This window comes from Atractosteus spatula, chromosome 5 (genome assembly GCF_055471065.1).
Source record: "Atractosteus spatula isolate fAtrSpa1 chromosome 5, fAtrSpa1.hap1, whole genome shotgun sequence".
Classification (NCBI taxonomy): domain Eukaryota; kingdom Metazoa; phylum Chordata; class Actinopteri; order Semionotiformes; family Lepisosteidae; genus Atractosteus; species Atractosteus spatula.
The window spans coordinates 62,940,747-62,962,838 of NC_142710.1; the positions used below are offsets into that span (position 1 = coordinate 62,940,747).

The following is a 22,092-nucleotide window of genomic DNA, read 5'->3' on the forward strand; positions in this document are numbered from 1 at the left end:
GCACAGAACAGTTTGAAGACATCCATGCACTGAAGCAGGGCTGTTGATGAAACGCAAGAGAACTACCTAGTTTAACGTTCAATTTTTCATCTTATTTCATGATCAAGCGTCTGGGAGGAAAGGCGCTGAAATGCAGGGTCCCAGCCGCAGGTCCCTCGCCGTAGATTTTGTGAACAGTTTCTGGAAGAAGCGGAGGCACTCGGCCTCAGATGTCCTCCTCAGAGTTGTTCAGAGGCGACGCAGCTCGGCTGTCGAAATGCTCTCCTCTTCCTCGCGTCGGGTTATGTTGGCTGTGAGCATGACCGAGGCACACGCAGACCCGAATGGAAGGAAACGTAAATGCCATGGGATGAAAGAGTGGGAGTTAATGGGAGTAAAGACCTGTGGCAGTATGTGGGCTACAAACGTGCAAAGGGTTAATTCCAATCTGAAAAGCAGAAAGAAAAAAAAATGCTGAGCTGTTGTGTCTTCTTCCACACCTGAAGATGAAGATAGTTAAACAAGTAGCAACTTCTACTTTTCAGTGTGCGTTTAACCCTTGCCTGTTATTTAAGTTTCCATTTAAACTACAGGACTCAGAGAAGACTTTTTATCATTTTGCAGTAGAATCTAAACCTTATTTTACATAAATAAACTGTAAAGATTCACTACAGCTAAGGGTTGAAGACAGAAGGATTAACCTTCTATCTTCTATCTAGTGTCGCCATGAGATAGCAGATCACCCATCAACCCATTAATTAAGTGAAGAATCAGAGTGATAATATATATATACTCTAATGCAAAATAGGCGTGTGGAAATTGGTTAATTGTGTCCATAACTACCAGTTCAATACTGAGAGCATTTGACTTTCAATTATTTTTAGCAGTGTTCATTTTTCTTCTGCAAGACATATATGTCACAACAGGTCTTCAGACTCTCACATCGGAAACTGATCTTTAGAAACAGCCACACCCAGCTGTTTTCTGTTTAACTTCTGAAAGTGTCAGAGTTCCAATAGTCTATTGCTGTCTGTTCTAGCAGTGGAATGGCCCTGTTTTCAATTCGAAATCTCCTGAATTTCTCACGATCTGCAGGGCAGATTCTTGTACTGCATCACTTTTTAGTTTAAAATAAAAACCTGTTACTATCTGTTACTGTGTCTCACCAACATACTGTACCCCTAGGTATGACTGGAAAAAAAAAAACTTTACAACTTTCTACATTTAAAATTAGTTTATTAAAACAACCATTATCAACTTTGCCTGAGATGCTGTAGCAAATGGTTTATTAATTTTTAACAAAAGTAATTCTAAATGTAACAAGCACTGTAAATACAGAATCTTACTAAAGTTTGACACCCCAGAATTTCTAACAATCAGAAATTGCAGAAACCGAACAGTCGACATTGATGGTACACTTGGGTACTGTAAATATAAGTTCACAGAATTGATAAAAGACACATTTACACGCTATTCACATACAGTGCATTCAAAATAACCTCTCAACATAGCATTGTGGCACTTAAATATTATGGCAGTACGGGGAGTTGAATATGAAACAAAATAAATAGTTGCAAACACAATCACATCTTGATGCTGAAGAACATTGCGTCTTTTTGAACCACATTTAAAAACTACAACAACAAAAAGATAAATAGCAGCAGACAACGTTTCTGCAGTGGACTCATTTTCAGCATCTGGGTTTATTCACTTTTTAAGGTTGTGCCCCTTTCGGCACTGTTCTGCACTCCCTCCGGCGGGAGCCCAGCATGCTGATCGCCACCAGTGCAAGTTTAAGGAACATGAACACAGTAACAGGCATTCTCTGCCTCTTCCATTGCTTGTCTTCTCATCTCGTGCAAAACCGGTGTTAAGATTTTCCTCATGGTATTATAAATCATAGGCCCGTCATCCGAATCCAATCCAATCTGCAGAGAACAAAAGAACTTGTCATGCTCTATAGTCAATTTATAGTATAGCGATTACCTGCTGAGCACCTGTAGAACACCCCTGTTTGACATAAAGACCGCAAGGGAGATAAACACAAACAATTAAACGGTTCTGGAAGCCTTGGGCACATAATTAGTGTGCTGTACTGAAGCTTCATTAGGATTGGGCAATGTGTGTCCCTTATACCCAACTGTAGCTCATTCCTTTTCACTGAATAAAAACTACTTTTATTTTATGTCACATCGGGTATATATTATCAGTGAATGGTTAATTAAATAAAATTCAAGCGTGTGTTATTTTAAATATTTTAACATTTGACTTTAATATAATATTGCCTATAATGCCTGTCTTGGTATATCTACGGTAACTCTTTACTAAGTTCACATAAATTTAAATTCTTTGTAAAATTTGGAGCTTTTTAAATTATATTTCAGTGAATAAAAAGGGGAATTACAAAGCACATCACCACCTTGCCTTAACCTACCCTGGTAAAAGCTCTTATGGTACGCTGAAGAAAAGCTTGTTCCACTTCCTCTGGTATTGTCTGTACATGTGCTAAACAGTCTAGAATACAAATCAAGGTCTGATGAGGCCCCTAAGCGAGAAAAAAAAAGAAGAGTACATTCGTCAGGAAAGGAAGTTAAATAAAATGGCGCAAAAATCCAGCTCTGTCAAAATACAGAACAATTTGGTATTTTGCTTATTTAAACTGCGGTTCTATAGCTTTAGGTCTTTGTTGTGCTTTCCAGTTCAAGGATTTACACTTCCACCCAGTCAGTTCTTAATCACAATTAAATACATACAAAAAGATCTTGGCAATGTATGAACTATGTACGTGGGCTTGTAATCTGTGACAAAAACGTGAATGTCTCTGACCTTGTCCAGTGAGTAGAGAGCACTATGGGGATCTATACTTTTCTTTTCCAGTGCTTGCACATCTTCTTTGGTTATAACAGGCTCCTTCAGCTGCTCGAGCCAAGACCACATCAGACCAGAGAGTACAAAGGGGTCTCTCTCAGTGCATATCCTCTCCCAAGCACCCTCCTTGGAATTGAGCTCCTTCTGCAAAGCAAAGACAATCCTACATCACACCACTGTCTTGCAGAATACAATCCCTTATTCAGTGCTTTAGTTGTGCAAAATAGAGTGACTACTGTATACTCTTCTGAGCCAGACTTTAAAAAAGTATTATTATTGACAACAATGTATTGCTTCAATCACTGTGGATTACGGATTATTCTTCTGGGATTCACATTCATTCACATTCACAAGTCCTGTAAAACTGTAAGGCAGGTCATCAAGACCAGTGTTTTAGAACTGCAGGTTTACAACAACTGTAACTATTAAATTTATGCAAAAAGGATTGCTGGTTCCATCAAACTGCCCTAAATAGGACAACATGCTCTTGCAATTTCTAATCATCTTTATTACCCAGCCCCTAGGGCAGATCCTTATCCCAGAGTAATGGATCGAACTTTCTAACCCCTGTTGCTCTAAACAAAGTCTGCCAGAGGCTGCATGAGGAGACTTATTGAGGATAAGAAGAGTCAGGACAGCGAAGGCTTGTGAGATGGAGCTGGAATCGCGATGCTTTACAAACAATTCGACCCATTCTAGTGCGCCTTCATCCTTCCCAAAAGGAAAAGAACCCTTCCATTGGCTTTTCTGGTTCGGTTGCATTATCAAACTAGGTGATCACGGCATCCATCTCCAACTTTCCAGATTCCGGGATCTGAACCCAATTCTCTTGGAGTCATATAGGTAATACAAAATGTTGTAGTCATACAAAATAGCACAATAAATACCTTAATGTCCTATGCCAAACTGAGGCCAGAGTTCAAATTTACTGGCTCATTCATAATCCTTGAACACAGAAAATGAGCAAGTTAACGCATCATATCTGTCCTGAATATACAAGTCGCAAAGCTGTGGAGACTTTGACTCCAGACGTTCCTAAAGGATACTGCTGCCAACAGCATGTTTCAGATCACTAAGGGAGCCTGGCGGGAACAGTTTCACCTCCAGTTCTAAACCCCACAGGCTCTGCTACACCTGGGGGGCAACGTCTCCTGAGCAGCAGCAGGATCAAGAGGCAATTGGTTGGGTAAAGTGGAGCGTACTCCTGGGCTTCGTACTTCTAGAACAAGTTATTGACACTCTCGCTCTGCAGCTACTCTTGATGGGGCTTTAATTGGGGATTTATCATTTTTTATCACATTTTCCAGCAGGTTTTGAGAAATACTCTAATGTCCTTGACCTCTGTTTTGGTCTGATAGAGTAGTACGGGCTGTCTGAACTAGTACTGTGAAACCACACAATAGCACCAGGGAGTGTTAAAACTACTCAAAACAATTTGACAATATTGTATGTCAAAGTGGCAAATTTCAAATCTTGGGGGCAAACGTTATATTACATATTAGGAAAGGACGGCATCATTTACATTATTCAAGAAGCACAAACTGGTGTACCTGCCAGTTCAGAACTTTATCTTTATAGTCTTCCTCCCCATCCATGTCCATGTCAGTTGCAAGCGCTTGAGCTACCAGCACTCTCCTGGATTCAAGAGTCAGCTCAGACTGCAGTGTAATGCACGGTATCTCTTCTGACCTGTCTGTGTCTTCGTCCCAACATTGAAACACTGCGTCCGAGACTGCTGTTGATGCCTTGGAGCTGTCTTTTATCTGGAAGAGACAGGCATTTTTACCATCTGCGCTGCCTTCTTTCTGCTGGGTTTCTGCATTGAACTCCACACTGTGGACAGAAGCCAATGGGTTTCTATCAGCCAGTGACCGACCGGATTCCTGTTGCCTGCTCTTTTCACTGGATCCCAACGAGAAGGTTCTGCTGCGCTGTACTTCTTTGGGTTGCCTTCGCCTTTGGTAGAGAGGAGAACCTTTCTTTCGTTCAACGGAGCTGATGAGCTTTTTCTGGTCCCAAACACTCGACGAGCAGAATAAAGGATCTAGTTTGCTGCTGCCGTTCTCTGAACTTGGCAAGGGCGCAAAGGGGGTCTTGGTAGAATCACAAGCTTGCGCTAGGTTGTTCTGAGACAGGTAGTGTTTACTCAGGGAGCTGAAGAAGGTCATGCTGGCAGGCAGGTTCAGAGGGCTCCCTCCTTGGTTAATGAAGGGTCCCAACCTCCTCAGGTCAGAGTCGCTGTAGCAAAGGCGCTTCCGAAGGTAAGAGAGTGGCTGGAGGCATTCATTGTTCTGGTGCTTCCAAAGGGGGTTGAATTCGTGCTCGCTACAAAGCACAGAATCATTGGGCATCTCTGGAGGCCCCTTCGACAGCCGTTTTGACGCCACAGTGATGCCTTTCCCAATTAATTCTTTGTCGAGCTGTTGGATTGCCTGCTGAGAGACCGTTTTCTCGATCTCTGCAGAGAGATCGGGAATCTCTAAAATCTCTTCTTCGATGACCTGGCGGTTTTCAGCAACGTCTAGCAGTAGCTTGCAGATCAGCTGAATAATTTTTGGCACGTTTTTGAGCTGGCGCGCCTCGTAGCCGTGTAATAGGTGACGCTGGCGTGTCAAGTACTGGGACAGGGTGACGGGATTTGCTCTTGGCTCGGCACAGGCAAAAATGTTTCTTAAGGGAATCAGGAACTGGGCAAACTCCCTGACACACAATAACTGTCCTCGGGTCTGAATTGAATTCGGTCTTTTAGCCCGCACAAACAGAATTGCTTGGTCCGCGTTCATTCTTGTCGTAAAAACTAAATAACAGGCTAACAGAACACCTGCAGGAAAAGAAATGCAGATCTGATTAGGAGATCTGATTTGCTTTTGCATGACAGCATGACAACAGGCAGTGCTCTTTTTAAAGTTTACCGCATATGGCTGTTTCTTAATTACCTTTTGGTGGTGATGCATGTGGACCTCACTTAAGACAGCTTAGCTTGATTATTTGGAATAAAGTGTCTTGGTTTTCTAAAAGAAAGGCTCTTTGATCTATACATCTGACACAGTTATTTAAAAATCTTACCTGTTCTCCCAAGCCCTGCATGACAGTGAATAGCCATTTTCCCTTCTTGGATTGCGAAAGACATGACTTTGACCATGTCCAGAATAGTGGTAAAAGAAGCCACACCATAATCTTTCCATCCAAAATTATAGAAATAAACTAAAAGAAAGAAAATGCATGTGTTAATTTAAATATAAATACTATTTGCTTTAACAGTTTTTCAATACTAAAGAGAATTTTAATTACAGTACTTTGTATTTTGCAGGTATGCAAGCGTATATTAACTTGTTTCACTGAAAGGCCCCATACCATTTGTGAAATGAACACAGATAGCTGAAGTTGTAATCTCGTTGGTGGATTAATTCTCTTCTGTACGAGAGTTAATGATCATCCATACCATTCTGCTCCATTCCACAATTTTGATACAGCCAGCTCCTCAACTGCTCTATTGATTCTGCTATCAGCTGAATATTCAGGGAATTGGTTGTAACTAAATTCTGGAATTGATCTGATTGGTAGAACTATACATTTTAGTAGCTCTGTTACATACTTAACCACATACTTAAGTAGATCTAGAAGGCAAAAACTCTTCCAAATCTCCATCTGAGCCTTGGTATTTTTTTAGGACAATACCCTTTTATCTTTTTATATCATACATATATCATACATATATGATATGATCTAGCATATTAATATTTTTTAATGTAATTGAATATGCTTAGTGTGCGCTTTTAATTAAAACCTTGCAAGCAGTAGATCATTAGGCTCGATCCTCAGTGAATAGGCAGAAATCCATTAGTGACTGTGCTAGTGAACATTAGAAACAAGAGGACAAAGTGACTCACTTCCAGCTTCCATGAATGTCTCTGGCCGGTAAGTGAAACCACTGTCTTGCTCTACTGGATTCCCACAGCTTGCGTGTTCTCCAGGGCGTTGCAGATTAATTATGGTCTTTACACCAAACCTGAATCAGCAAAGGACCACAACAAGACAGTAATTACAATACTGACTTACACCACTGCTGGAAGGCCAGTACAGGCTTTTCCCATGTTACAGATAACAACTACAGTACATCACATATCTCTGAAAGACTGTTAAAGATTATATCATAACTTTCTTACTTTTATTAGTTTATTAAAGGCTTCGCTTATCTGTGCCGGACCACAATGTAAAGTGTATCTATTTTTAATAGAAATGACATATTCTATGACGGTCTGAAGATGTTGGCAGAATTTATTTGGAGCTGCTTTTCCGTTTGTGTAACATTTCTCCTTCATCTTGATGAGAGTACTCTTTAATTTGTTTACAATTTATCCAAATTAACATTTTTAACAGTGGATAGGATAACTTGTTTCCTCCATTTATCACTGCTGGACAATTTCATGAGCACATACCTCTAATTATTTGTCTTTATTTTATTTTAATAGCAAACTATAGACAAAAGCAGAAAATATGACCACATGCAGTGTGGACTGGAAATAAAATGAACGCCTCAATATATTGCTAAAATTATCAAAAGCTGTACCTTTGAAACTGTTCAATAATGTTGTATTTTTCAATGATTTCTGTCGAAGGCCTCGCCATTGCCAGCAAGTTGTCCGTTATCCTGAAACCATGAGTGAAATACAATATTTACTTTTCACACTCACAGAGTGGACCAACAGCTGTGTTCGGAAGTGATTGTGATGCCTTTACTAACTGTATAATCGTCAGAACAAAAATGACATTACTCCATCCTGTTGGGAAACATTAAAACCTCTAGCACTACAAATGTTTCTCAGCAGAAAATGCCATGCGCCCAAGTCAATCTCCACTTTAATAACCCATTGATGTTTGGGTATGTCATGACGATTTCTCCTTTCTAAAGCTGTAGTGTATCGACAATGCATGAGAATTAGAAATGTTGGTTACCATGAGGAATACAGGCCTTTGATTGCTTGTTCCTGGTCACTCCAGCGTGATGGGTTTTCGTACTTGCAGGCTCGGCCTCCGCAGGTCATCGAACACTGCATGTGACCTGGGATGACATGTCGCAGTGTCTCTCCAACTTTGGTATATTTTGCAGTTGGGATTCTCGTGCTGGCTAAATAAATGGAAAAAGGTAAATCCATTATTCTTTTTTGCACACTTATTGTACTGATTTTACATGGTTAAATATGTGAATCATTAGTCTTTTAAAGTTACTGTATTATGTTTTTCTGCATGCTGTAGGCCTAGATATGTTCAGATCTCCTTTGCTCACATTACAGTAACAGATTACAGATGCAACACAGTGTCTGAGGAGTTGCAGTGCCCTCTGAGATTCATATAGGAATGTTTTTGGAAATAGACTAATAAAAAGAGGTTAATTCCATGCTGAAAAATATTTAGCTCCCTTCAGGTGTGGAAGAAGACTCGACACCTGGAAGCTTTATTTCTTTCCACTTTTCAGTGTGGAACTAACCTTTACCTGTTCCTCTGCAGCCCACACACTGACACAGCTCTCCACTTGAGCTTACAAGCACAGCATTTAAGAGCACAAGGCTCAATGTGGTACACATTAACTCTACCGAAACGCTTGCTTTAAAAGAACAAAATCAAGATGTCGATGATGACTCATCACGTCCATTATGCACCTTGCATGTACACTCAGTGAACAGAACATTCAGGATTCATTTCCCATGAATTACAGTTTTACAGTGTGTATTTACGATACACAGTAGAAAAGCTAGTCATTGAAAAAACAACACGAAAAAACACACAGCACAGTTGTCTGCCTTTTTACAAATAAGACAACCAAACCCATCCCATGGCATTTACGTTTCCTTCCATTCGGGTCTGCGTGTGCCTCGGTCATGCTCACAGCCAACATAACCCGACGTGAGGAAGAAGAGAGCATTTCGACAGCCGAGCTGCGTCGCCTCTGAACAACTCTGAGGAGGACATCTGAGGCCGAGTGCCTCCGCTTCTTCCAGAAACTGTTCACAAAATCTACGGCGAGGGACCTGCGGCTGGGACCCTGCATTTCAGCGCCTTTCCTCCTCCACAGTCTGTATTCAAACTGACACCGAGAGTCAGAATGACTCTCCGCACACAGTGAATCATCTAAGTACAATAGCCCGTTGGTACAAAAGTGTTATGAAGGCCCAATACAACCTATCAGCTCATCACCAGTGCTTGAAATGTTTCCATGACGACCAACTCCTAAGCCATCAGTTAGAGGCAGTTTTGAGTCAAATTCTGCACACTTACACAGCTGGATAAAAAGTCTCTACTGGGTGAATCTGACAGTTTACTTGGATTTTCTGCTATAATGCTCTCTGCTTAATCTCTTAGTCTCTAAAAATCAGCGTTTTTTAGGCACGGTTAGAAAATAATTGATTTTCACTCCGGTAACAATAATTGTTAATTTCACCCTTGAATTTTTATCTTCTTTTGCTTTTATTCATGTCTGTACTTATCCATTTAATTTTCCTTGCATTTTTCAAGTTAAACTAAGAGTAATAGTTAACCATTGTGTGTAAGAAGCTTGTAATATAACTGAAGGTTATATGATCAGCATACATGAGAAAGACCAAAACAACAGAGGCTAATTTCTATTTCTAAATGTTCAGCTCAGTGCATATTGTTTACAAATTTTTCTAATAACGATTCAATTACAAAAAAAACAGTGCAGTCTTGCACTCTATGATAATAGCTGGCAAGGAAATAATGGTTGATAGATAAATTAAAATCCAAATGTTTCTGATATGTTTTAGGTTAAGAAAGTAACCAGCAGAATCAAAAACCCTGCAGAATTAAACAAGGTGCAGTTAGGCCAACAATGGAAGTTTTATGCTGGACATGTAATTTGTATGTGACTTTCTTTTTCAGTGTTTTGACCTGTTAGATTCCAGTCCTCTACTACACCTTGTTAGCATTAAGCCCACCTGGTTCCATCTCTTGAAAATGATTTGCACTTTTAACTTCAGCCATTGAGTTAGGCAGGTCATTCATCAGGGTGACACCTGCAGCCATTGCAGTTCCTGTGAAGGTGAAGAAACATCAGAAGAGTGATAAATGACAAGACAGGTAAAAAGCCATAGCCTTTGTAAATCAATTGTAATCAATGGCAGTCGATCAACATTAAGAAGGATTATATGACAGGAAAACGGTGAGCTTCTCCACATAAGCTTAAGACTAGCACTGTATGTTAGAAATGTTACCAATACTGCTGCAATTAGATCACAGTATTCATAATGTACAGTAGTGTGCCTCCTGTAAACAATACTAGCATTAATCATTTATCAGGTATCCCTATCCCTCTGTGTTAAACAGCATATTAAAACTCTTATTCTTTAAACAACAGTCCTTAACCAACACCTTTGGTTTATACATGTCACAGCAGAAGCGGAGGATGGTGTATCCTTTAAATGCTGTGTATCTCAATGAAGTGTATGGAGACCTACTAAGCCTGTGTGTGACTGTCCTCAATATCGCATTGCTGACGCTTTGAGTGTTAGTTACACTGCAGTAGGAGCACTGGCAGGATGGAAATGATCAAATACACACACAGTGTACACAGTGCGCACAGATTTTACTTTCCCTTATTATATGCAAGAGCAAAAAACACAAAATATCACCATTGCTGTTCAAACTCAAATACAGTGTGTTCCCCTTAGTCAGGTTTATTTTACTGATCAATTATCTCAGGTATTTTGCAATACCTCATGCTTGAAACAAATATCTGTAAAATCCACTTTAAAATAAAAAACACCTTAGCTATTTATTAACACATTTTAGTGTTATTTGTAATATGCAAAGCAGTATATAGTGCCTTCAGACTCCTAACAGGCTATAGGGATATTCAGAGTAATATTTGAGTTCCTGGAAAACAGTTTGATTGTGCTCTGCTTGATAAGATGCTGTTTAGCAGATCACATTTGACTTTATACTGTAATTTCAAAATGTTATGCCTCAAACTCTCATAGAATATCTCATATTCTTATATGACAACGTTCAGGCAATTTTCCATTGTAAGGTGCAATTATTATAAACTAAAATTATCTACTAGTAACTGAACTCACAAGACACTACCTAACCAAATTAGATGAGTCTCCACTCCTTTTGCAAAGTTTGTTTCTTATGACATGTTTATATGGTAATTCCATGTGGGATTCAATCTTCATACAGGCGATGCCTTAAATATGATAAAAATGATGTTAACACCTGAGAGATATTTTTGTAATGTCTTGGCAGTAGAATACAGTAGATTGAAATATTGATGATGTCCTGCAAAACAGTTCTGCTCTGAAAACCTGAGCTTTAAACTAAATTGCAGGAAAAAGCCAAATTTGAGAATTTTCTTTGTTGCCCATCTCTGCATATTTAAGGATCAGCTCATTCATAAAGCTGTACAACTTCCAAACACTATCTGTGTGGCACTTGGGTCCATATGTTCAGCAATAATGAAGGAGTGTATTACATAAAAACACATTCAGTAAGGACATTAGAAGTGTATTAATTATTAATTAAAGTTCAGTACTGAAATAGGTGTTTAAGGAAAATCTCCAGTGTGGCAGACCAGTCACTAGCAGTCTATGAGAAACAATATGGGTCAAACAGAATTCAAAGTAGGTCGAAGATTTAGTAAATACCAGTGTGTGTGTGTGGAAGGATTAAACAAGCATGTGTAATGCTGGCTGCCCACAACAGTTAACATTTCCAAACTGCATATATTTTTTTAAAATAAAAGCTAGCTATTGCATCTGCTAATTCATATTCTTCAGGCATCATTTGAAATTCTTTGCAAACAAAAAATAAAAAATAAAACTGCATCCACAAACAAACAGCTTCTAGTTTTGTTCTTGAAATTTGAATGTTTAGATGAAGTGAATCAGATGAAGCCATCTTTTATCATCTAAAGCCCATCGGTGACACAAAATAAATTTTAGATATAATAGGGAGTATACTTGCAATGACTTTTAATTTTTTCCCTTAGAATTTGAAATTTACTGTTGATTTAAAGGTAAAATGTTGATCCTCAGTATATTATTATAGCATTAGTATTGCAAGTAGATTGTTGGTTCATATGCTGAAAATGAATGTAAAGTTTCTAGTAAGTAAACAGCCTAATACATCAAGGACCACCACAAGGAATCATTATGTGATTGCGATATTACTTAATATACTCATAAAATATTATAATAAAACTTGAATCTGGTAATTATTAAGCATCACACTTAATACAATTTAAAATCTTGATCTGTTAGAGAATTGCAACCACCATGTAGAAGATACTTGTCCAGCATCCAACTACCAGAGTAAACATTTTGTTTTTAAATTGTCTTTGAAGTCTTAAAATGACAAAATGTTCTTTACCTGTGACCCAAACAAAGGAGTGACTTATCGTCATTGGCATCATCAGTGAGTACAATGTTAACCGCAGAAGACAATCCACGCACAGAGAGGAAAATGTTCTTCAGAAGCCTGTTTTTTCCCCCACAGACTGTATTCCCAGTCCACAGTCCAACCACTAGTTTTCCTGCTAGTCCACTTTTATTCCAAATTATCCCCGATGAAGTCTTGTAAAAATGCATTGGAGATTCTAACAAACATCATCAATGGGTTTTATTACTTCTTTAAGCAACTCACATCTAATTTAGCTGATCATCTTCTGGTCACTGTGAGACATGAGGATTCTTACTTGCACATTAAAACAAAATAAAAAAGGTTATCCTGTCTAAGAAACTAGGAAGTGGTCTGGATACGTGACTGTACTGCTTAGCAAGTATACCACTTAAAGCATTACACGTGTGGCCTGGGAAAAAAAGTAGATTACTATTTCTGACTCCTCCTAGATTAGTGACTAATCCAATTAGTACCCAAATAACTACAAAATCTAATTGGTTCAATAACTAAGTTAGCAAAAAGCAGTTTTAAAAGCAAGCTTCTTTAAAAATCTTCTGTAAATCCTGTGAAAGCAGTGTATAGGTAAATATTAAATCTACACTATCATACTGATATTAAGGAAAAATATACTTACCTCCAAATATACTTACCTACATGGCAGTGCATAAGACCACACCATTAGCCTAATATGAGCTGAAATAGTCATTGTAATTTTTAAGAGGTAACATCTGCAGCCTACCTCTATTGTAACTATACTAGATAAATGGAATTAAATCTATACAATCATTTTAAAAGGGCGTGAATGTTAAAAACTATGAGTCTTAAATAAATGTCATGTTTCCATATTATCAGTAATGCCATGGAAACAGCAATCACTCTAAAAAAACAGAAAATGTTTAACTTCCCATTGTAATACAAAACCAAATATGGTTCTTAGGCTGCTACTGAGGAACAAATGATGGTGTAATCTTTACATAAAGCCAGCTGCTTATAAAGCAGTATTGATCTATCACTTCACGACAGATTATTGGAAATGGGTGTTTGGGCTTGACTTTCATCTGTACAGAATGTTCTTTATTACTGACTCACATGAGATCAATAAAAGTTGCAAAATATTAGCAGCTATTTCATCAGTAATTTAACGTGCAATGAAAATTATAAAAAGTTGGGTTTTGAGTACTGTATCAAAGTACAGACAAGCAAACTGAATACCAATGGCTTTAATCTTGACAGTTTAAAAAAAATGCATTTCATTTTTTTTCGTGCTTCAAATCAAACATCCAGCAGGAGGGCAGGGTAAATGTGAATATACTGTATACTGTACACAAGACAGACATAGAATTACATCGACTCATTACCCAGAAGAATGTGTTTTCACTGCTCAAGACGTGGGGCATGATCCTTTCCCTATAGGCTGGACGCAGAGTTAGTAAGGCAGGCCTGAGCTTGAGGAATAACTTGGTGTTAATTTTTCTTTCTCCTCATAATAGCTCAAGTCAGCTTAAAGCCCACAGCAGATCTCCTTCAAGAAGAAAATAAGGTTGAATGCACATGACGCACTGCTCCACTCGGGGAAAGACTGCAGTTTTTGGAAGCTGACACAGTAAGACGTCACTCCTCCAGCCTTAGCAGAGTTTTGAATAGGTGTCAAAGTGCAACCTACAACTTAAAAATGACCTTTTTTACAAATATTGTTTTGGAATTACGGGTTACAATCAAATTAAGTTTGAAATTCAAAATAGTCATTTCAGAACTGTTTTCTAAGCAGTGTCTGATATCCTTGGAAATTCAAATCCCTCTTTGATTTTGGACCGTAATATCTGACATTACATTGAACGTTTCTGCACTGTTATATTTGGTAGATTACAGGACTATAAATCATTTTAAAATAAGTTACTGTACTGTATTTCGGTTTTGTGAAGAATATATGCGGGCACCTGGAAGATTAGGTCATTTCTGTTTATTATAAATCTGTTCGGGTTTTAAAAATACTGGACACAGTTTGGACCTTTTTAATAGTTTCCTGCTCCTAAAATGCTGAACCTTTCACGATACATATACTGTAAATACCTAAGAGATACATTTAAAAATGCCTATGGTTGAAAACCCAAATATCTAATGACATTTATTACTTAAATTTGGAATCTGGTAAAGTAATCAAGAGCTGGAACAAACCAGCAGACAGTGGGGTCAGGAGGACTTGGAATGGGAAGTCCTGATTTAGACACTTAAATCCCTATGGCTTCCTGAGGGGATTTAAGTATCTTAGAGTTTTGAACACGGGACCCTTGTGTAAAACCTTGATTGAGACTCAAAGAATGAGTCAAATATGAAGAATAATATAATTGGTGTGTACAGTACTGAAGGTGTACACCGCTAATGACATCACAGCTGAGTCTCTCTCCTGTACAGAGAGGTCTGCTTCAGTGCCGTGATAAGAACTTAATTCTAGGCAGATAGGATCATCTGCTAATAAAGATGTTTATTTACACATGCCAGTTTAATTGATGCAAACCATTCATTTATTTAACATACAGTATGTATTCTAGTCTAAATACATACAAATGCAAACTGAGAACAGAGGGCATTTCTTTACCAACAGGGTTGCAAGAGTATGGAACAAGATACCCAGTTATGCTGTTTGAAGACAATGCCCTGGTTTCTTTCAAGAAACAGCTGGAAAGGATCAATTAGCTCTTTTAAGTACCAAATGAGATGAATAGGCTGAATGGCTCCACTCAATTGGAACTGGTTTTATGTTCTTATAAAATTATTGGACTGACTTAAACCGATCTTGAACTGTAGCAGACCTTGCTAAAACTGCTGTCTGATTTTTATTAAATTAAGGCAAAATCCTTACTAACTTCAGCAGCAGTATTCACATGACAAGCAAAATATATACATTAATTTGGTACAGCAGTGCGACCATTAGTCATGGAAGTGAAATCAGATCCATTTCTAAACGTGCGTACACTTTGATGATAAATTGCTGTATAAGATATCTCAGGAAAACTCATAGTAATCTTTGAGGAACAGAAAATGCAGATCGCATTTGTCTGTATTTTTGTTCTACAGGCTTGTATATAGGTTCTAAGTTGTATGTTACAGTGTACAAGAATACAGTATGTGCTTCAAGCAGGGCCTTAAGATGTTAAAAACTGTTACTAAAAATCACAGATGTGAGCACAACTTACTTACTGTACAGAATATTTGCAGTCAGTCTGTCATCCAGTTTGTTTAATTGAAAGTATTCCACTATTATAAATCAGCATAAGAGGGCTCAGTGCTGAGATTGTACATTCTCATCTGCATGGCTTGATAACCCTTAAAACAAGGCAAATTAATTATGCTCAGGATTGGCTATTATCACTTAGGCTTGTCCAGACTTGAGAAATGATGTCAGCACACTGCCTGCCAATTAGCAGAATTGTAATAAGCACTAAATATTTCATCTGTGATGTTCCATTAAGGATAACACTACGTTGCCAAGAAACAGTAGTGCTACAACCTTTGAAGGCCTTTAAAAAAATAAAGCCAGTGTCAATAAACCAGACGATCTACGTAAATTATACCACTACATTTTATGTTTAAGGCATAGGCCACTCTTCCAAATTAACTAGATAAGGAGATAAAATGTTAATATGTGATTGTCACTGCCATTGCCCACCACCATGAATGAAATATGTAGACTATAAAATGAAATTTCATGTTTGCTGTCCTATTTACCTTCCATTCAGACCGTAGGTGAGGGGGAGATTATATTGCAATCGGCCACATAAATAATTTTATGTTAAACTGCTTGTGCAGATGTCGTGCTTTTTGTCTGCAGCAACCTTTTAATTTGGAACTGAAAACAGTGGGCTGCAGTTGAGTTAAAAAAAAATGCTGTATTTGTGTCAGAAAGCTACAATATGAAATTATATGGAAAACAAATTCCAATATGAGACCAAGCTCTTGACTGCTGTGTCTGCCTCACTCTTCTAAACCCACTGCTCAAGGTAATATGTGTTTATAAAAGCCCACGGCTTTTACTCATTTTCTGTTCACGCTGCTAAAGGTTTTAATTTCTAAGTACAGTATGTGGATGTGTTCTTCAGAAATTACATATTAGTCTCCTTACATCCCATTACAACAAGGAAAGTTCAACCATCAAAGAAGAGATCTGAAACCTGAGGCCTAGACATCCAGAATGTTCTACTTACATATTTCACATAGAAGTCAGCATGAGATTGCGTTTGGTTACAGCTACACTGTCAATCCAATACCTGCCTACCTCAAACCTTTTTCCGTGTGTATTCTCAAAAACATTCAATTAGTCTTTGTTGCTCCTAGGACAAACCAACCCCCAAAAAACACATTATTTTTTGTACATGTTCATAACAGCAATGTACCCTGACATTAAGAGCCCTTGATTTTAAAAAAACAAATACCCAGGCAGAGTACAGTACTGGATGCTGATCTACTCAAGTGTTCTACTGATATTCAAAGAATGGTCTACAGAGAGAATATTAGCCTATTCCTTGGTGCCTTAAAAACTGCAGTACCACATACTGTATTCTCTGAGGATACAGGCCTACTCTTCAAGCTAATTGGCAACTGGCAAGCCAGGAGATTTGTGAGTTTTGAAACGTAAGCCCATCAAGACTGAATTTCTCTGTGAAATATCAATAGGAACTGCAACACAGAAGGTCCAGAAGAGGTAACAGAGTAGAGAAGCCAAGCTGTTCAAAGCCTTGGACTTATACGTTTACATTAAGGAGGACTAATTTTTACCGAAATAACAAATATAGTAAAGGTATATGTGGAGTAAGATCCATCTTGCTTAAGTAAAAGGAAATACGTCTGGACAAATCACAGATCCTCTTCTTTACTGAAATATGAATAATTTGATTGGTGAAAATGTTTCCTCACTCTGTCAAATAAAAATAAGCTGTAGCTGCACCAAGCTGTTTTCTAAGCTGCTCTACTATTCACAGTAACATGCTAACCCACCAAGTCATGAATGTGACACGATGGACCAGTCTTCATTGCACTGGCACTGAAATACTTAATAAATTGGAAACAGTCTCTTAATAAATTATTGAATAAAAAATCAGCTCCAAGCTGAGAGGCTAATGAGATAAGACAATGAGATGATCAAAAGAATGTTTCATTATTTATAACCTGAAAATATAAACAAGTAACAAGGCAGATTCTATTGTTTGATTGTCTCAATGAGAGCTCAGGTTTAAGAGCCTTCTCAGATTAGATGTGATCAGGTTGAGTGTGATCTCGTGTTGGTACAGATATTTTACAGGCTGCTAATGTTACTCTACGTGAGCACTGCAAATTAGACTGATGGAAAAGCACAGGGGGTAACTGTCTTTTGCTACGGACATGTGTTATACCAGTTACACCTGGCACAATACTGCCAATGAAGGGATGATTGTTGATGAATTCAAGTGATACAATATTTTACAAGGAATTCTGCTTCATAAGACTCACATGCACAGATCCCTCTCAAAGAGCACGTGTGTGCTACATCAAGGTTAATCTATTTAAATCTGGACTGCTGAAACAAAAAGTCAAGTTCTGAAAAGACTCCTTATAGCCAAAAAGTCTTTGCTTTTCAGAGGCAATAAGCACAGTACAATTTTATTTTTAGGGAAAATATTTGCACGGTTTTGAAGTTCAGTGCTGCTCACCAGCTGCATTTGTTGTGTGTGTTTTACACAGCTGCGGATTGGTATTAATGAGGTTTACCTGGTTTCTAATGTCCAAACAAATCAAAAAGGGAGGTGTTGCATCCATCAAACACAAGACTGTCACCAGAAAATCTCTAGGAACCTGGGATCCTATTGTAATCCCATTAGTGAGTGTTGGCACTGAATAAAACAATCCTGTGCAGTGTTGTTGGAGTTCTAATGAGTTTCAGACTACAAAAACATGCTTTGGAGAACAGGTTGTTGGCTGTAATACAGGAGGAAACTAAACAGATGCCAAGGACCGGAAAGAGCACCTGCTTATTCTGTAAAGAGGAGATTCAAGTTCAGTGCCACCCTTCTCCTGACGGGAGGCAGCAATGTACTTGGGTTGACAAGGGTAACGTTTCTGCTTAATGGGATTGCAGCCTGTTCCCAGCTCTGTGTGAGGGTGTCCAGGGAATTTGGTTTACCGTGCCTTTTTCAAGGACGCAAGCTTAACAGAGCTGGTGTTGTTTGACTGGCCGGGCTACGGATGTTACATGACTCTGGTTTTGTGTGGGGTATCTCATTAGAGCCTCTGGAGGGTCACAGCTAGTACTCCACAACAAGGAACTGTGGATCGGACTGTCTCACACAATAAGATTCTCCCCAGAGACATTAGTGCCTGTATCTGCTGTTGCTCACAGTGTCAGTGCAATACAAAGACATTAAGAGTCAGGGTATCACAAGCCTGTGTACAACAAGCACAATCACTTGAGTTGAACCATATTGAACAATGTCAGCTATTCTGGTTTTAGCAGCATGAAAGTGGTAGTAGTAATAATCCTAATAATACACTACTTTAAATAATAGCTTTAAGAAAGTCTCTCTATAAACCCATTTTTCCACAGTTATAAATATTGACGGCAAGGAATGGTAATTCTGCTTTATGTAGACCTAATCAATAATGTAATGAGCACTGTACATACAAAGCTTTCAGGAGAGCAAATACCAGCCACTAAGCCAAACTGCTGTAGGTCACATTTAGCACTGCAAGGTATCTGATGCCATAGGTCCAAAGTCTTTCAATGGGCTAGTACAGCTGTATAAACAGTCTCATGTAAACAATTAGGTGACAGGTTGACATATGTATTGTGTTTGTATTCATACAACTTAAAAAAAACTGTTAAGCAGATTTAATTCAGTCTTAGGTAAAAACAAAATGTGTTGCATTCTGTTTGCATCATTCACTAGGGCTTGTAGGCTGTGACTCAGAAACACATTTCTATTGCACTGTTCAATCATCCATATTCAAAGGGAAATAACCATCTTATAGATCTCAATTTCAAACATTTGCTTCACAAAGATGCACAGTGTCTTGTCTTGTCTTGTCTTGTATTAATAAAAAGTGAAGGATGTGTTGTTGATATAAATTAAGAGGGAAATCCTAGATTAAAAACATCAAAGAATTCCTTTCAACCCATCAAGCAGGCACTGCAACTGCCCTATCTTCTACAGTGCACAGCTTTTATATATTTATATAGTCCTCTGAATTCTCATTAGATCTTTCAAACAGCAAATCGGATAAGCTTTTGATGTGTGAAGAAACGTTCTGAAATTAGTTCCCTCAAAAACAGTGGAAATACAGTGGAGGTCACAGAAGCCGTTTAAATACACCTGTTAGCACATAGCTTAACTTTGTGATTTATAATGTGATTATTTACATAACAATCTGAATATTTATCTGATTTATATAAAAATAGCTAATAACGTGACCAGAATAAAACGCAACCAACCTTACAACACAAATGCATACAATGTTGGAATTCCACAATAAGGACTAGTTCTCCTATTTACTTTTGAAACGTAACAGAACTTTAATTCAGAGGACTCTCTTTTTTCCTTAGAAAAAAATGAATATGCAATAATTATTTCTGAAGATAGTTCACCAGTCCTGTAATAATCCACACTAGTCCGTCGGGTGTTAAAATTACATTTATAAACACCGTATCCAGGACAACTCCTGAACCGCTGTCCCTTTCTTTACTGTAAATGCAATTAAAACAACACACTGCTGTGCAACGCATACGTTTACAAAATCTTAAGTCAACAAAATCGACCGTTACCTTTTCATAACCTGTCTACGCTTTCTAAAAGAGCATTTTTAAACTGTTTGGGGGTATACAAATGATGCTGTCAAGCCACTGTAGACATTGTAGCGACCATCTCTCGTGTGTTTCTCACAGGACGACAGTTAAGTAATTTTACAGTACCTCGTCTTTCCTTGAATCTCTAAAGCCTGGATCGGATCCTTTTGTTCCATAGCGACCCGAAATCTAAAAAAAAAAAAATTTTAAAAATTAAAACAAGAACACGACTCTAACGTGAACCCATCTCTGAGGGCACCCAACTGATTCAATTTCACTGGATGTTGAGCGTTGTGGCTGGATTGTCATGTAACCGCACGCAGTGACATGTTGCCAGCTCGGAGCTGCGCCTCCCATTCGCTGCTCCCGTAGCATGTGACCGCCGACCGCCCGTAGGCGCACTTCCAGGCGCGCACTCGGCACAATGCGCGGCCCCGCCGAGCCCTCCCCGTCTGCGCGTCTTGCGCCGCGTCGGCAGGTGCCTGCGCTGACCGTGAGTGTCTGGGACGGCACGGAGCTGGTTCCAGTCAGAGCTTCATCATCAGCGAGAAATTCGGCTGATCTATCAGTCCCATCGGAACCGCAGCACATGACCTAATAGATGTTTTTTTTTGCTCCCTGTTTTGCACATTTTTCCATTCCATTTTTTTTTTTTTTGGGGGGGGGGGATGTGAGATTACATGTATGAAGCCGTCGGGCACAAGTTTTACAGACCTTTATTATTGCTAAATATGCCATCACTAAGCAAATCGAGGACTTGCTTGTCAGCGTCACCATCACTTAAAGTTTTTAACTTCGACGCTGAAATGAATAGTCATTGTAACCAAAACGTGACAGTGCTTGATAGCAAAAATGTGATTGCCTTAAAAACTGTTTAAAGGACCTTTTTTTATTCAACTTTATTGAGGAATTGATTATCGTTTTCTGCTTTGGGGGTATTTATTATTATTAGAATGTATTATTCTTTCTAGAGCATTATTTTCTGTGATTTTGTATTGCATGAATCAGTTGTACTACAGCTTTCACTTTTATCAAAAGGAAAGATGCCATCTAGCGTTTAACACTTCGAATAGCCAAATGAGTGTTACGTTTCCCATTTGCTGAATACTCTCCATTATTTCAGTATTTTTCTACATTAATTATCTTTTCGATTCATTTAACCACGTAAATAATTCTATAAGCGTCCAAACCTTTGAAAAACATAGGATTGTGGTCAGGTTTTGCGTTTCACCTCGAGGCGAAACGTACCGTCAGACGACTTGTCCTTTTAGGATAAAAAAAAAATGGAATTTCATTATTGAAACGTAAATCAGATGCAAGACAGGAATCCTCTCGAGGAGATAACATTCATTCACGCTTTAAGTACTGAAAAAGATGTTATGGGCTAAACCTCCACCACGATTGAGGCATCTTTGCAAACCGTTGCAATGAAATAATCCCAAAAACATTTTTAAAATTTTCACCGATGCCATTGTCATCATAAGATCCGCAGACTTTTTACATTACGATTGAATTATGTTCCAGAAAAAAAAAATGTTTACAGGCTAAATCAATAATTAGGTTTTTACTTCATGTGTTTATAGGTCTTGTTCTTATTGTTAACAGGTGGCATCTTTAGGCACACTGTGACTTTAGGATGTATTTTATTTACTTTAAAAAATAACAAAAAGTAGTGCGAATGAGAAACAGAGAATCTGCTAGCACAGTCATTTACTGTAACACTTAATTTTCTGCACAATTGTTATCACTAAGTGAACATATTAAACTAAATGCAAAGCATGGCTTCTTTCTTGTCAGGTAAACTTTTGGACAGATTCATACTGCATCACCAGAATTTAACTGCTCTCTGCTTTATTTTTTGTTTAAATCTATAATAACCTTCCATTTTAATGAGAAACAAGGCTGATTTTTTTTTTCAAATGATGTTTGCTCTTCGCAGTTGTGCTTCAGACTTCATTCAAACTCAACAAACACAGCAAACATGGGTGGAGAGCCAGTAGCTACCTCACAACTCTTGGGCC

At 38.3% G+C, this 22,092-nt stretch overlaps 1 protein-coding gene across 3 annotated transcripts; it reads right to left on the reverse strand.

Annotated features, from left to right (window-relative positions):
* Positions 1–1,194: 1,194 nt before the first annotated feature.
* On the reverse strand, positions 1,195–20,427 carry ptpdc1a (protein tyrosine phosphatase domain containing 1a). 3 transcript variants are annotated; one of them, XM_088917488.1, is made up of 10 exons: positions 20,198–20,427; positions 9,801–9,896; positions 7,804–7,975; positions 7,418–7,498; positions 6,738–6,856; positions 5,914–6,051; positions 4,398–5,668; positions 2,806–2,991; positions 2,414–2,524; positions 1,195–1,907 (listed from the first exon to the last, which is right to left on the reverse strand). In XM_088917488.1, the coding sequence occupies exons 2-10, from the start codon at positions 9,886–9,888 to the stop codon at positions 1,773–1,775; spliced, it is 2,301 nt and encodes a 766-aa protein (XP_088773614.1). In that variant the 5' UTR covers positions 9,889–9,896; positions 20,198–20,427; the 3' UTR covers positions 1,195–1,772. The 3 variants fall into 3 exon arrangements, with proteins under 3 accessions (XP_088773614.1, XP_088773613.1, XP_088773616.1); XM_088917487.1 differs by lacking the exon at positions 20,198–20,427 and adding an exon at positions 12,232–12,402; XM_088917490.1 differs by lacking the exons at positions 9,801–9,896; positions 20,198–20,427 and adding an exon at positions 8,692–8,896 and having other exon boundaries at positions 1,201–1,907.
* Between the last annotated feature and the right edge of the window lie 1,665 nt (positions 20,428–22,092).